Here is a 15,770-nt window from a genome sequence, read left to right as displayed (position 1 = left end):
TTGAGCGAGCTCCCCGCTGAGTGAGTAGAACACTTATAGCTGAGCGAAAGTCTCACTAAACGAGAAGTGAACAAGCAGAACCCACTGTTTCTATTTTTGCACAACGAGTAATCCATAACCTGTTTTGATTATTTATTTATTTATTTTATGATAACTTTGAGCTATGCTTTGACTTTGAGGATGGTGTAGAAATATCTGTAGTATTCTATGGTGATTTATTCTTGAGGTGTGTATGTATTTGATGTATGTAAATGTTTGGATACAATGTGATAATATATGGTTATAAGTATGGTTTCACGGTTGGTAACATGGGTCCCACAGGAAACTCCTTCGGTATGGTTTTAAGTATTTTAGAATGAATGCAGGGAGCTCAACATTGGGGGTTATTCTAACACTCTAATGGTCTTTCAATCTCAAATAGAGAAGATTGATACATGTGGTGAGAGTAGTAGGAAGTCCTAGTCTAGGTGCTACCTAGAGGCCTATGACGCGGTAACAGACTAACCTTATGTGGGTGGTGGGTGAAACCCATTGACAATGGCTTTGCAAAGTAGTAGAGGCCACCACAAGTGCACAACCCGCCATAACTCGATATTCATTCTAATTCCGGACAGTCGGTTTAGGTCTTTGCATGTTAAGATGTTTGAATTGGATTAAATTACATATAATTCTTATATGAAATGCTTTAAACTTATGATGTATTATTTTGGATATAGCTTACCCTTGCTTTTTATGTTGTGTGTTGTTTCTCTTTGCGATGATCACCTTAATGGTATGGGTTTAGGAAAAACATCTTTTCGGGGATCCAACAATTTGTTGAAAGAGAAGCAACAGGATAAAGAATTTTGCTCTTCAAGGATAGAATCTTCTGCTCTAGTAGTCTCAGGTTTTTTATAAATTATCATGTATATATGTTTTATTTTAATAGTTTTATACTATTAAAATGTGATGTAACTAAAAAAAATACAAAATAAAAAGAGTAACACAAAGGAAAATAAATAAGGTGGATGCCACTTTAGAAAATGTTAGAATGAATATAATAAATTGGAGGAATTAAATATTTTATTTTTGAATAGATTAGGGTAACACCAATACAAGTAAGAGATCATGAAAATGTTACGTAATGATGGAATACAAATAACAAAAAAGAAGCCTTAAGCAGTTTTATTTTAATTTGTTATTTCAAGTAAGTTATTCAAGCCTTAAGCAGTTATTTGCAGTAATTGTTGCTTAAACGGGCTGTAATAGAGCAAACAATTCCAAACAAATTTTCTGAAATATATTTAGGACATGAAGAAAATAAAAATAATTAGAGTAAATATCAAGTAGTTATTATTATGCATGCTTTTTTTTTTCTCATTTATTAGGCTCTAACTTTTGTAATTTTAATTTACCATAGCCCAAAATTAATGTAATGATTTATTTTTTTTTCATTTCTATATCTTTAGTGATGAAAGAAATAAACATAGTGAGTTTATAAAAAATAAGTTAAGAACACACGCATATTTTAAGACAAAGCAGTGAAAAGAGTAACATTTATGTTAGGTTTACAACAAGTATACGATGTTGTGTGTTATATAGATGAAGTTATTTATTTATTAATGGGGAAACGTAGTATTAATTTCTGCTTTTGGAATTTCCACGCTGACATTGGAGAGGAGACCAAAGAAGAATTCGACGTCGTTTGGAGTGAAGGACAAGATAAAACGGCGACGTGGCATGTAGTCATTCCGGTGCATTCGTTTTGTCCACCCCGCTCAGGATTCTTCCATACTCACAGTAACAGGCCCACTCTCTCTCTCATTGCTGCAAGAGAAGACAGAGAGAAATGGTAGCGAGTAAAGCAAAAACCCTAGGTGCGTAGAACAATTAAGAAACCATAATTTACATGCAAATCCATAAATACCCTTCTTTTTCTTCTTTCTCTCTCTTTCTCTTATACCCAATCTCATCTCTCACACACACTCACTTTACATCTTCAAACCCAGCTTCAAAGAAACCTAATCTCTCTCTTTCTCTCTCTCGATTCGCACACTTCAATCTGATTCCATTCCTTCCTTCTCTTAAGTTTCATTCGGTACGTTCGCTTCCTTCGATTCCGTTCCACCTAGATTCAGATTCGTCTACTTCTTCCTTCGTCCTTCCAACCTCGAATCTCCTGCTACTTAGGGTTTTGCATAATTGATTTATTTATATATATCATCAGCTGCATGGATCTTGTTTGTTATGATTTTGGTTTTGGTTTGATTGATTGATTTTTGTTGTGGTGATAATTTCGATGGTGCGGTTGCGTTGCGTCTTATGCAGTTTACTGCACTATATGCTTCCTAGAAAGAGAGCGAGCGAAGGAGGAGTGGTAGTTGAAGGAGAGAGTGACGCCGCCACTAACAGCAATACTTCGAAGAAAGCTCGGATCGGCTGCTTTGCTGCCTGCTCGGGTGCAGAGGGATCGGCGGTGAACAACAGCGGCCGGGGATTCAGTGCCAGCGGGAGCGGAGGGGACAACAGCGGCGGCGGGAACTCGATCGAAGGAATGGCGTTCGGGGTCTCGGACCCAGGGGAGATCGACGAGGATCTGCACAGTCGGCAGCTCGCCGTCTATGGCCGGGAGACCATGAGGAGGCTCTTCGCATCCAGCGTCCTTGTTTCGGGGATGAAGGGACTTGGCGTTGAGATTGGTAATTGGGTTTTCTAACGCTTCAATTGTAATTTTTTTAATTTCTTTCTGGATGTCTTGTTTTTGTGTTGGTTTTCTTAGGGGTCATTTATGGGAATGACGGTGGAAATAGTTAAATCTTTGGGGTTTATAGGAGATGTAAGATTTATGAAACATGCTTATTCGTAAATGTTTGCATTCATTTCTGCATAATCACTTATGAAGAAGAACATAAGAAGGTAACTTGAATCGAGCTTCTCTCATAAGATAAAATCAACTTGGTGGATTTTTGTTGTTGTCCTGCCACGGGTTTCCCCTAGTCTACTGGGCCAGATACTATTACTTGTGCATTGAACTTCTATAGAAGCTTCTCTCATTTAACATTTGCAAAAGTTGAGATACATAAGTTGATTTTAGCTTTTAAGAGAAGTTGTGCATATTTACCCTTTTATTTTCTTCTATTATAAAGGGTTACAAAAAATTTATCCAAAAAGGTTCTAAATTAATTTAGACTAAGTGTTCGTACTAGCAGTGGTTTACCCTCCGCCCCCCTCTCTAAATTGAAGGAAAGGAAATTGTTTGGTTTGTTGTTTGATAGGATTGGTGCTAGGTGGATTGGTAATTTGGTCCCTTGTCCCCTTTGTAGGCTGAGAAATGAAGTGAAGGGGAGTAATAGACTTGTACAATTCACGAGCTTGTTATTTGTAGTACTTGCTTAAAATGATCACTAGTTGCTCACTATTTCAAACTTTATATTGTTGACTTGAGAATTGGGATTATATTTCACTGTATGAATATAGCTATAAACTGGTTAAAAGTCATCGTTGGATATCTTTGGGCAATTGTTGAATGTTTGTACTTATGCCTATTCTTTAGCTAGTTAAAAGTGGGACTTTGATGTTTTTAATGTTTTCTCATATAGATTTGAGTAGTGTAAGCCTTGTTTATTCTGTAACCAAATAATGTTTACTACCTGCAGCGAAGAATCTCATTCTTGCTGGGGTGAAATCTGTAACCTTGCATGACGAAGGAGATGTGGAGTTATGGGATTTGTCCAGTAATTTTGTGTTTTCAGAAAATGATGTTGGCAAGAACAGGGCAGTGACTTCCGTTAGTAAGTTGCAGGAACTTAACAATGCCGTGGTTGTACTAAGCTTGACAACTAAGCTGACTACAGAACAACTGGTTAATTTCCAGGTACTTTCAATCTTGATGTCTACTCCTTTTTCGTTTTTGGAACTTCATGTTTTCCTTAAATGCACTTATATGTACATCTGCGCCATATGAAGTGATTGTATGTGCGCTTTGGCATGTTTTACTGTCCATTGAATTTTTGGAATAAGGATTTTCCTTGTGCATATGTTGAAGGGCAACTTCTAATGTTAGTTATTTGTGTTCAATGCCATGTACGTGAAACTTCTCCATTGATGCTCATTATTTGCAAAACTGGGTGATTAACAATGGGTGAACAATATTGTGCCATTTTAAAATGTGATTGATGAAGGAGGGGGGTTCCTCTTAATGCATAGTCAGTGGTTCCACTTGAGATAAAAATATGTTCTTGAGGGCTTGAAAGACACCTCTCATGTTCTGTTATTTATATAGATAAAGAGTTGATACAATAGAGAGATAGAAGGTCAAGTCACTGTCCTAGACTGCTAGGTACAATGATTAGAGATAACCCAACACACTACCCCCTATTTTAGTCCTACTGACTACACTAACAAGTAGACTTAGTAATTATTCTAACAGTTCCTTTGTCTGTAATACTACTATGCTTCTATCTTGCTTTACATATGCCCGAGTTAATTGTTAGCAATTTAGTTGTGCTTGATTTCTGAATGTAATGAGGCACTAGGTTATTTTCTCTCAATTTTATTTGAAGTTAATTAAAATGTTTTTGTTGATAATTTAAATGAGGTATGCGCATGTTAAGTGATTATTGATGATTGTGATAGTAGTATGATATGTTTTCTGGGGTAAAGACGAGTATTGGAAATAATGTGGTCACCTGGTATGAGACAACTAATTGCATGTGTTAAACCTGATTAGTTGTGTACAGACAATTACTCAAAATTAATTACGATGGTCCTTGCAATGTTTGATAAATAATATTATTTGTAAAATTCTGAAGTGAAATAATGTTAGATTATATATTGATCATAAAACTGTGAGGAACATATTTGAATTTTCTTGACCAAATCAGCAAAATATAAACTTGTGAATTTTGCGACTTTGATGTGATTTAGATTGTGAAAGTTGGTCAATGGTGTTCTTTAATGTGAATTTATTCTGCTTTCCTGCAACATGAATCTATATATTTTTATTTATTTAAACTATTTTGTAGGCTGTTGTTTTCACTGAAATCAGTCTTGAGAAAGCCATCGAGTTCGATGATTACTGCCACAGTCATAAGCCTCCCATTGCCTTTATTAAAACTGAAGTTAGGGGCCTTTTTGGTTCTCTGTTTTGTGATTTTGGGCCCGAGTTCACTGTTTTTGATGTTGATGGAGAGGATCCTCATACTGGTATAATTGCGTCCATCAGCAATGACAATCCAGCTCTAGTTTCCTGTGTTGATGATGAGAGGCTCGAGTTTCAGGATGGAGATCTGGTTACATTCTCTGAAGTTCATGGTATGAAAGAGTTGAATGATGGAAAACCAAGAAGGATAAAAAATGCTAGAGCATATTCATTCACTCTTGAAGAAGACACCACAAATTATGGTAGATATGAAAAAGGTGGTATTGTCACGCAGGTCAAGCAACCAAAGGTTTTGAACTTTAAACCACTGAGGGAAGCACTCAGTGATCCAGGTGATTTTCTTCTGAGTGATTTTTCTAAGTTTGATCGCCCACCACTACTGCATTTAGCATTCCAGGCTTTGGATAAATTCGTCTCCGAGATAGGTCGCTACCCAGTTGCTGGTTCAGAGGATGATGCACAGAAACTTGTATCCATTGCCAGTGATATTAATGGTAGCTTAGGTGATGGAAAATTGGAAGACGTGAATCCAAAACTTCTACAACAATTTGCCTCTGGTGCTCGAGCAGTATTGAATCCTATGGCAGCTATGTTTGGTGGAATTGTAGGACAAGAGGTTGTAAAGGCATGCTCTGGGAAATTTCATCCACTTTTTCAAGTAAGTAATAATGTTCTTGGTCGTCACTGTATCATCTTTTATTTCGAAATGTAGTGTGGTGCAGCTGAAATCCAAAATATTTTTCTTGGACTTGGGCAACCATTTGGTTTGCGCATTCAGTTTGCTGTTTCAGTTGATGTTTTGTTCCTCTGAACTTTCTACACTTTGTTGAATTTGATTCATATAAATGAAATTTGATTTGGCTAAGATTTTTATTTTTGGATCGTGTTCTTTTCTTTTACGACAACTTGAACCCATTGAGCTTGAACAAAATTTCAGTTGATACCCCTCATTTTTTATTATATAGGAACATACCTTAATCTATATAACCACATAACACTATATTCTTTGCTACCACCGATCTCCCCCTATTTTTTTGCTGTTATATATGTGTGTGTGTGTGTGTGCATATATATATATCAGGGAGGTCAAAATAATGTCAAAAGCGGGAGGGCTATGGGGCATAATTTCATTAAACCTGAGGTCAAAATATAACAGGGAGGTCAAAATAATGTCAAAAGCAGGAGGGCTATGGGGCATAATTTCATTAAACCTGAGGGATGAGTGTAATTTTCCCATTGTTTAGTATTTGTGATTCTTCTAGCATTCAAGCATGACATTATACCCTATCTCTGCATAGCCCCTTAATACTACTTTGAACTGAAAGTTAGCCTTAACTTGTGGCATTACCATAGGTGTGTTACTGAAATCTCTGAAAAGCTTTGTGCTTTGGTCCACTCAAAACGTGTACATACCAAATTTTAAGCAAATGGTTTTATATATTGATTAGTTTGAATACCTATGTTCTAATGATGTTTGAATAGGGGATTAGGGTTCCAATACAACAGTTCCAAAATATATTGACTTTTTTTGTTTGCTTAGGATGTATAGAATAATAGAAATAATTTGAGTTAGGCTACTATATCTAGTCTATCTTCACTTTTTTGTTGGCCTACTTATTGGACACATTAATTGTTTTGAGCTTATAATATATGTCCTTTTTTGCAGTTTTAACTTTAGTTCCCTGTCTGATCTTTGCAGTTTTTCTACTTTGACTCGGTGGAATCGCTTCCTACGGAACCACTGGATCCTAATGATTTAAAACCATTGAATAGTCGTTATGATGCACAGATTTCAGTTTTTGGACAAAAGTTGCAGAAGAAATTAGAAGATGCTGAAGTTTTTGTTGTTGGATCTGGTGCATTGGGATGTGAATTTTTGAAAAACCTTGCTCTAATGGGAGTTTCTTGTGGCCAGGGAAAACTGACAATTACTGATGATGATGTTATAGAAAAGAGTAACCTGAGTAGACAGTTCCTCTTTCGTGATTGGAATATTGGCCAGGCGAAGTCGACAGTTGCTTCTTCAGCTGCTGCTTCTATAAATCCTCGTCTGAATATTGAAGCACTGCAAAACCGTGTTAGCCCTGAAACTGAAAATGTGTTTCATGACACCTTCTGGGAAAATTTGAGTGTTGTGATTAATGCATTAGACAATGTGAATGCAAGACTGTATGTTGATCAGAGGTGCTTATATTTCCAGAAGCCACTTCTTGAATCTGGAACACTTGGAGCCAAATGCAATACCCAAATGGTCATTCCCCACCTAACAGAAAATTATGGTGCATCAAGAGATCCACCTGAGAAACAGGCACCTATGTGTACTGTTCACTCCTTTCCACACAACATTGACCACTGCTTGACTTGGGCTCGGTCAGAGTTTGAGGGTTTGCTTGAGAAAACTCCAGCTGAAGTAAATGCATATTTATCTAATCCAACCGAATATACTAACGCAATGAGGAATGCCGGTGATGCTCAAGCAAGGGATAACTTGGAGCGTGTTCTTGAGTGTTTGGATGAGGACAAATGTCTGACTTTTGAAGATTGTATTTCATGGGCTAGGTTAAGGTATGTTTGTTTGATAATATATGCTTGCGTTCTCTTGTGATATCGTCAGAGCTTACTAGAGTTTTTTGTGCGGACTACACTCATACATGGTTTTTTATTCACAGGTTTGAAGATTATTTTGCTAACCGGGTAAAGCAATTAATTTATACTTTTCCTGAAGATGCTGCAACTAGTACTGGAGCTCCTTTCTGGTCTGCACCAAAACGATTCCCTCGTCCACTGGAATTCTCATCATCTGATCCGGGTCATCTGCAGTTTTTGATGGCAGGTGCCATATTACGTGCAGAAACATTCGGTATTCCAATCCCTGATTGGGGTAAGAATCCTAAGAAGTTGGCTGAAGCCGTTGATTCAGTGATTGTACCTGACTTTAAGCCCAAGAAAGATGCAAAAATAGTGACAGATGAGAAGGCAACCAGTCTCTCTTCTGCTTCTATAGATGATGCAGCTGTGATTAATGATCTAATCGCCAAGTTAGAGGTGTGCCGGAAAAAGCTGCAACCAGATTTCAGGATGAAACCAGTTCAATTTGAGAAGGTCTATTTTCCTTTCATTGAGTTTTTGCCCTTTCTGAATTTTCAGTGATGATGGATAAAGCCTTCTCTTTTGTCACATTGCATTTTGGTGGTTTTGAATTGGGGATTTTAGTTTGGTGAGGTTTTGTATTTGCTGGGAGGCGAATTCTTTCACCTGCATTTCATTTATTTATTATAATCTACTTTCATCCAAAGTTAAAAATGACCTTTGTGCTGGAAAATTACAGGATGATGATACAACTACCATATGGACCTGATAGCTGGACTTGCTAACATGAGGGCACGGAACTACAGCATTCCTGAAGTTGACAAACTCAAGGCCAAGTTTATTGCCGGGCGGATCATTCCAGCAATTGCAACATCAACTGCCATGGCCACGGGGCTTGTATGCCTGGAGCTGTTCAAAGCTTTGGATGGAGGGCACAAAGTGGAGGACTACCGAAACACGTTTGCCAACTTAGCATTGCCTCTCTTTTCCATTGCAGAGCCAGTTCCACCCAAGGTCATCAAGCATCAAGATATGAGTTGGACAGTTTGGGACAGATGGATCGTAAAAGACAATCCTACTCTAAGGGAGCTTCTTGATTGGCTGAAGGCGAAAGGTTTGAATGCTTACAGTATTTCATGTGGAAGTTGTCTGCTCTATAACAGCATGTTCCCTAAGCATAAAGAGCGAATGGACAGAAAGATAGTGGATTTGGCTAGGGAGGTGGCCAAGGTGGACATACCTTCATACCGGCGTCACTTGGATGTTGTGGTTGCCTGTGAGGATGATGAAGACAATGACATTGACATCCCCCAAATATCCATCTATTTCCGTTAGGTTCTTTTCGACATATCAGGTGTGTCCGAGACTTATCTTTAGTTAGAAACAGAATATGCTTGACTTTCGGTTCCATATTCATAATGGGTATACACATGGCGACACTGTCGACCATATATTTATATGAATTGAAAAGTAACTTTAGTTCTTTGTATGTTATCTCGTTCTTGCGACGATGAAATGATGTAATTTCTGAATATAAAAGGTCCTTGGCGACAGCGTCATTGTGGAAAATTTACTTAATTATGATGATTCTTGAGGTCGCTTGAAAAACTTTTAGCCTAATGTAGTTTATAGTATTGTCCAACACGTTTCTAAAATTTGAAGAAGCGTGTTACGCGATTTGTTCGGCTAGAGATAGTAAGTGCTTGAATAGTAGGCCGGGATGATTAAAGTTGAATAAGGGGAAAAGTGTCGATCGGAATGTAATCTGGAAAGTTGCAAGTTCGACAAGAAACGTGAATCGAGACTTCTCTCGATTGATCTGGTCACTCAAAGGTAGTTCAAAACTTGGATTTAACGTTGAGATTGATCATATTTCCGTCCACTTTTGGATCCTCTAATTTCTTAGATCTAATGCCTTCATTTCTCAATTCAACCATCCTTCGCTGCCTTTGAATACTTGATCATCAAAGTGGCCGTGTTTTTGGGTGTTCTGATAGATAGTCTCATTAAAGAAAATATTGACTAATTACATGGCTTTGGTTAACTAATATTGTCATTCTTTGAATGACAAAAATGATATCAGGGCATGCAGTTGTTTTGCACAATTTTTAATTTTTTCATCCTCCATTCATGGAGTCGACGTTAATTTATTTGGGAAGAGTCTTCACTCTGAACAAGAGGAATTTTGCGAGGTAAAACTTATAACACGTATTTTAGAGCACTTACTCTAATGATTTTTATTAAAATTTTGAATTGAGTAGATCTTAATGCTCAATAATAAAAAAATATTATTTATTGAATTCTAATTCAACTAAATTTTTAAGTTGTAAAGCTGAAGTGTAACTTTTCTGAAGTGTCGATTCTAGCAAGGTTTTAAAAATACGGTAGAATACAGTAAATTGTTTAAAAATTTATTTAATATAATGAAATCTATTTAAAATAGAATAATATTTTTTTTGTGAATTTGTTATAAGATTAATGTATGCGGATATTTTTATTACTTCATCGTCAAGGTTTTCAGTTAAATAAGAAAAATACTTATATTTATGTTTTTGATTCTTTTAGCCTAATTCACATAGATGATTTATTATTAAAAAACCACGTGCACGATCGGTCATCTTTAAACTGAAGAACTTGGTAAAGATATAAATATGAATTATGTTGTTTTTTTGTGTTGACATCGAAGTAAGGTCCGGTATTAATGAATTTATAATAAAATTTATGAATAATTATAAGAGTGTGTTTGGATACGAAATCAATAATTTAAAAATAATAGATTTGAGATAAATTTATAGCATCAAAATTTCTATGATATTAAGAACGGATATATATATATCGTGTTTTAGTATATATGGGTTTGTTAACTTGTGTGTATCGTGTTTTAGTAGACAAAAATATCTTTATATATTATGGATTTTAAGTTGGTCAAGGGTATTTTAATAATTTTCATTCTCAAAATTAAAAAATAATTTTATAATGAGTTTTTATTTTATAATTTTTGTCTTATCTAATTTTATCTAATTTTTACAAGCATAATGACATATGAAAGAATTAATAATTGGTCTAGAAAAAATCAGAAATACTAAACAATTTCTTATAAAAAATGATTTTATAATGAGTTTTTATTTTATAATTTTTGTCTTATTTGATTTTATCTAATTTTCACAAGCATAATAATATTAAAGGAATTGGTATTTAGCTTGGAAAAAAAATAAAAAACACTCGCTGTTAAATAATTTCTTACAAAAAAATATTTTATAACGAGTTTTTATTTTATAATTTTTGTCTTTTCTAATTTTATCTAATTTTTACAAGCATAGAATTAGTAATTGGCCTGAAGGGTTTTTTTAGAGATAAGAGAAGATGATGAAATTGAAGAGATCTTGAATGAACAAGATCTTGATTCAACATCTTCATATATCATTATGCTTGTGAAAATTATATAAAATTAGATAAGACAAAAATTATAAAATGAAAACTTATTATAAAATCATTTTTTGTAAGAAATTGTTTAACAACGTGTGTTTCTGATTTTTTTTTCAGTTGGGGCTACCATAAGGATGACAAAGAAAAGCTTGGAGAAACGAGGGAGGTGAGTAAAAGTTTGAGAGTTTCTTATTTCTTTTAGTTGAGAATGAAAATTATTCAAAATACCCTTGATCTTACAACTTAGAATCCATGATATATAAGAATATTTTTGTGAACTAAAACCTGATATACATTACTAAAATATACTAACTGAAAAAAACAAGAGCGTTCGTTCAAGTTAGCAAACTCTATATATATATATATATATATTATATATATATATATATATATATATATATAAATATAAAATTACATATTTTTATTCAGTTTCAATATATTTATAAAAACTTATTGAATTAGTATAAATTACAGTTTTTTTTCTTCAATTGTTTTTTTCGTTGATAAAAGTTTTAAACTTTTTAGAAATTCTAAAGTATTTTATTTTTTATTTAATAAAATAAACTAAATTATTAAAATATAAGAGACCATTAGGATTTTTTTTTTTTGTAAAACATTCTATTCCTTTTCATTTCTCAATCATTTTATTATGACTTTTTTTTATAGATTATTTAAAATAGGATAGAATGAAATAAAATTATTTTGCTCAATCTAGGGTAAACATTTTATAATATTAAAAGTATCATATATTCTATTATATCTTTGAGTAAATTTTTCATAAAACGAAAAGCAATAAATACAAGACATCCAATTAACACAAAAGGATAATAAATATAAAAAAGAAATTTAAATATAAATTCCATTTGTTATAATTAGAATACCAAAAATCTTAAATATCACAAGTATGGATAATTTATTTTGTCTAAACATGAAAACAAGGACCTCTTACTACTTCTTTGTCTCTATGAAATCCAATGAAAGCCAATCACAAAACAAAACCAACCAAACCCTAATTATTTAACCACATATAACTCTACCTCTCAACCCTAATTTCTCTTTCTTCAATTTCCATTTTTGTTCTTTCTTTCTCCCTCCTTTCTCTTGTAAAAAAAAAAAAAAAAAGCTGAGGACCTCCCCAAACTTTGCAAACATGCAAATTCACCACCACCAAAACCTAAATTTTAAGCAACCAAAATCACACCCATCTCTTTATCCACCAATTCATCACCCCCAACCTCAAAAATAGAAACAAACCCCATTTTTCTTCATTCCCAAAACCAAAAAAATCCAACCTTTACCAATTTCCCATACTTTCACCGCAACAACCATCACTCCCAAAAATCTCTTCTTTTTCCAAATCCAAATCCCCAAAATCCAAGTCAAGACAATTGAACAACCAAAAGAAAAGAAAAAGAAAAAAAAAGATTGAAGCTTCCCACCTTCAATGTGGCGATCATGGGGAAAATCAACGGTTCAAACAACACCCTCTTCCCCCTTCTCTTGCTCTTCCTTTAAAGACATCCAAACCCTTTGTCTCGACGAATCCCAACAACGCCAAAACCAACACCACCAAGACAAACCCTCTCCTTCTCCTTCTCGCTCAAGAAAACCCTCCGTTTTCCACCGAGTTCGACTCGCCAACTCGTTCCTTCGAACCTGGTCAACTCATCACCACTCACAACCCTCCAAACTCCACCACCGAACCCACTCCCACCCCGCCCCACCCGTACCCGATGTCTCACAACCCGAAAACCAACGTCCCATTTATTTCCCCGGAACCGAAGACCGCGTGGTGGTCTACTACACCACCCTCCACGCCGTCAGATCCACCTTCGATGCCTGCAAGAACGTCTTCTCCATTCTCTGCGGCTTCCGCGTTCTAATCGACAACCGTGACGTCTCAGTCGACTCCGGCTTCGCCAACGAACTAAACCACCTCATGGGCCTCCGACGGGCCGAGTTGGACTTGCCACGTATTTTCATCGCCGGCAAGTACATTGGTGGGATCGAAGACTTGAGATACCTCAACGAGATCGGCGAACTGAAGAAGCTTCTCCAAGACCTGCCCGCAGCGGATCCCACCGAGTGCACCACGTGTGCCGCTCACAGGTTCATTCTCTGCGACAAGTGCAACGGTAGCAGAAGACTCTTTGTCGATAACAAACTTGGCTTCAAAACCTGTCACCTCTGCAACGAAAATGGTCTTCTCAGGTGTCCTTCTTGTCTTTCCAATGCACCGACTCCATTATAATCCCACTGTAACAAAAAATTCCATTTTTAACTATTTAGATTTTCTTTTTCCTTCTGTAACAACATCATGTATAGGCCCATTTCCTGGGGATCGTAGATAGATAGATAGATACAATTTTTTTATGTATATGCGTGTTGGGTATGTGTTCATTCTCCTCTATCCAACACCACAACGAGTTCATTAATGGTTTCCAATTTAACTTTCTACCGTTAATATTACTATGCTTTATTTCTTTCTTTTTCTTCTTCTTCTTCCTATTACTTCACTGTCATTGTCAATGTCATTTTATTTGGGTATTCAAAACTTGTATTCATTGCATGCTTTTGATCTTATCAGTCTATACTACATTCTTCAATGGCAAAACTCTAATATGATTAACTTCACAACAAAAAAAAAAAAGAAAAACAACAAATTTTGCACCAACTTATGATCGCACCTCGATAAATGCTACTTTTGTTCATCAGAGATGATAAAGCCAACATGCTACTTCATTGTGTTTTTTCTGGGTTAACTCACAATTGCTAGGACCATGAGAACTGAATATTTTTTACTGTTTTCTATTTTCAATCACCAATATTTTATCTTTAATTTTAATACAATTTCAATATTTTTTTTTAAAAAACTGTCAATATTTCACAATTTAAAATATTAGTTATAAATCTAAAATCTAATTTATTGATTTAAATTTATTTATTTAATAAAATTTATATATTAAAAACTAGTCATTATTAAAAAAAAAATCTGTATTGTGGAATGCTTAAACCAAAATGCTTGGTACAATGTAAAAATAAGTATTACTAACAATAATTCAGGAATAGTTGCACTGTAGTGAAAGAATTGATAACTGGATTACTTTTATTAAAAACATTATAATCACTATATATAGATACATTAAAAATCATTATAAATGTATTAATATTTTTAATTTTGTTTTTTTATTCACACCTATTGTTGTTAGACATAAAAAATAACTAAATATGATTGACACTATACGTTTGTATTTTTTCAACCTATCATTTTTTTTTATCGTAAAACTTTTGACTTTCACGTGAATTAAAAAAATAGCAGTCCATGATTTTTGTATTGTAATAAATTTGATATATTATAATTACCTTAGATAAACCTTAAAGAGGTATTAACTGAGGTGATTTTTTTTTTTGATAAGATAAATATTTAGAAATTGTACTATACATGATCGGTTACATATCAATTTTATTAACATTCATCTCGTCCTAGGACGACAGAATAGAAATAGTGTTATTTTAAGTATAAAAAAACTAAAATAATATAAATGTTTAAATTTTAAATAAGAATAAATTTTAAAATATATCATAAAAGGAGTGTGGGCTAAAATGAAGACAGAAGGCCCATAAGACCAAGTAAATACTATGGATAAGAATTAATGAAGAGACCAAGTAATTACTAGTGAATTTTCATTAAATACATTATTATTTTTATTTACTGTGAATAAAAAATATTTATATGTGTGGATTTTTTTGGACATCTCTAATCTAGTTAATTTTATTGATAACCATTAATGGAATATAGGGCTAAAGTTGTGCTATATGATTGGAAAAATATAGTCATGAATTTTTGTTAACATGTCATTGAGTGGATATCTAAACTAGCTAGTTCCTAAAAAGAGTAGTGATTGATAGTTTCTTAATATCATTTTCATATAAGTGAAATTTATTACTGGTGACACTGAATGCAAAGGTGACAATAAAGAGATTCAAGATTTTCAAAGGTAATAATAAGATATGTACTATCTTGATTCATGAAAAAAAGTTTGCTATATTATCTTTTATTTGTTTATCAGGAGATAGAGTACATGATTATCTCTCTAAAAGCATCATAGAACATCATAAAATGATTTGATCATACTATCACGGACAGAGCGATTAACGAACCAACAAACCAAATGGTTAAAAGCCATAAACAAGATTAATTATCAATAATATTTAGGTTAATCTTAATTCAAGTCATTAGTGTATGAGCAGTAATTGGACTAGCACTAATCAGAAACTCATCACAAAAGTTTATAAATAAATGTATGATATTGAGGTAGTTGGTTACTTTTTATTACGCATTTGTTGCTAAGATATTTAGACAAAGACGAACTTTAACATTAAAGTGTTTTCCAGAAGTGACACCTGACTAGACCGAATGACATTAATGTTCTTTTGAGTGGATTTGAGGGGATTTGAAGATAATTTTTTTTGTCGTTTTTTTGAGCGAATTTGGAGGTAAATAAGAGTGATATTGAAAATAAAATTTGTGAAAATTAGTATAGAATTGTATTGACGTGACAAATTAAAAAAAATTATTTTCAAATTCACTCTCATTTACCTCCAAATTTGCTCA

General features: G+C 34.1%; 2 protein-coding genes across 2 annotated transcripts; both read left to right on the top strand.

Annotated features, from left to right (window-relative positions):
- Positions 1–1,884: 1,884 nt before the first annotated feature.
- Positions 1,885–9,337, top strand: LOC124848451 (ubiquitin-activating enzyme E1 1-like). The gene is given in 8 exon segments (XM_047326127.2): positions 1,885–2,077; positions 2,308–2,678; positions 3,636–3,853; positions 5,004–5,798; positions 6,840–7,705; positions 7,810–8,242; positions 8,469–8,475; positions 8,478–9,337. Coding segments are annotated over 7 exon segments (3,264 nt in total). The 5' UTR covers positions 1,885–2,077; positions 2,308–2,320; the 3' UTR covers positions 9,065–9,337.
- A 2,762-nt stretch (positions 9,338–12,099) lies between these two features.
- LOC124848453 (uncharacterized protein At5g39865-like) lies at positions 12,100–13,643 on the top strand. Its single transcript, XM_047326130.2, has one exon. It carries the CDS (start codon positions 12,600–12,602, stop codon positions 13,404–13,406), a length of 807 nt encoding a protein of 268 aa, XP_047182086.1. The 5' UTR covers positions 12,100–12,599; the 3' UTR covers positions 13,407–13,643.
- Positions 13,644–15,770: the final 2,127 nt, after the last annotated feature.

The sequence above is a fragment of the Vigna umbellata genome, chromosome 1, assembly GCF_029865625.1.
Source record: "Vigna umbellata cultivar VRB3 chromosome 1, Vumbellata_1.0, whole genome shotgun sequence".
Lineage (NCBI taxonomy): Eukaryota > Viridiplantae > Streptophyta > Magnoliopsida > Fabales > Fabaceae > Vigna > Vigna umbellata.
This window is presented reverse-complemented; position numbering and strand designations above follow the sequence as displayed.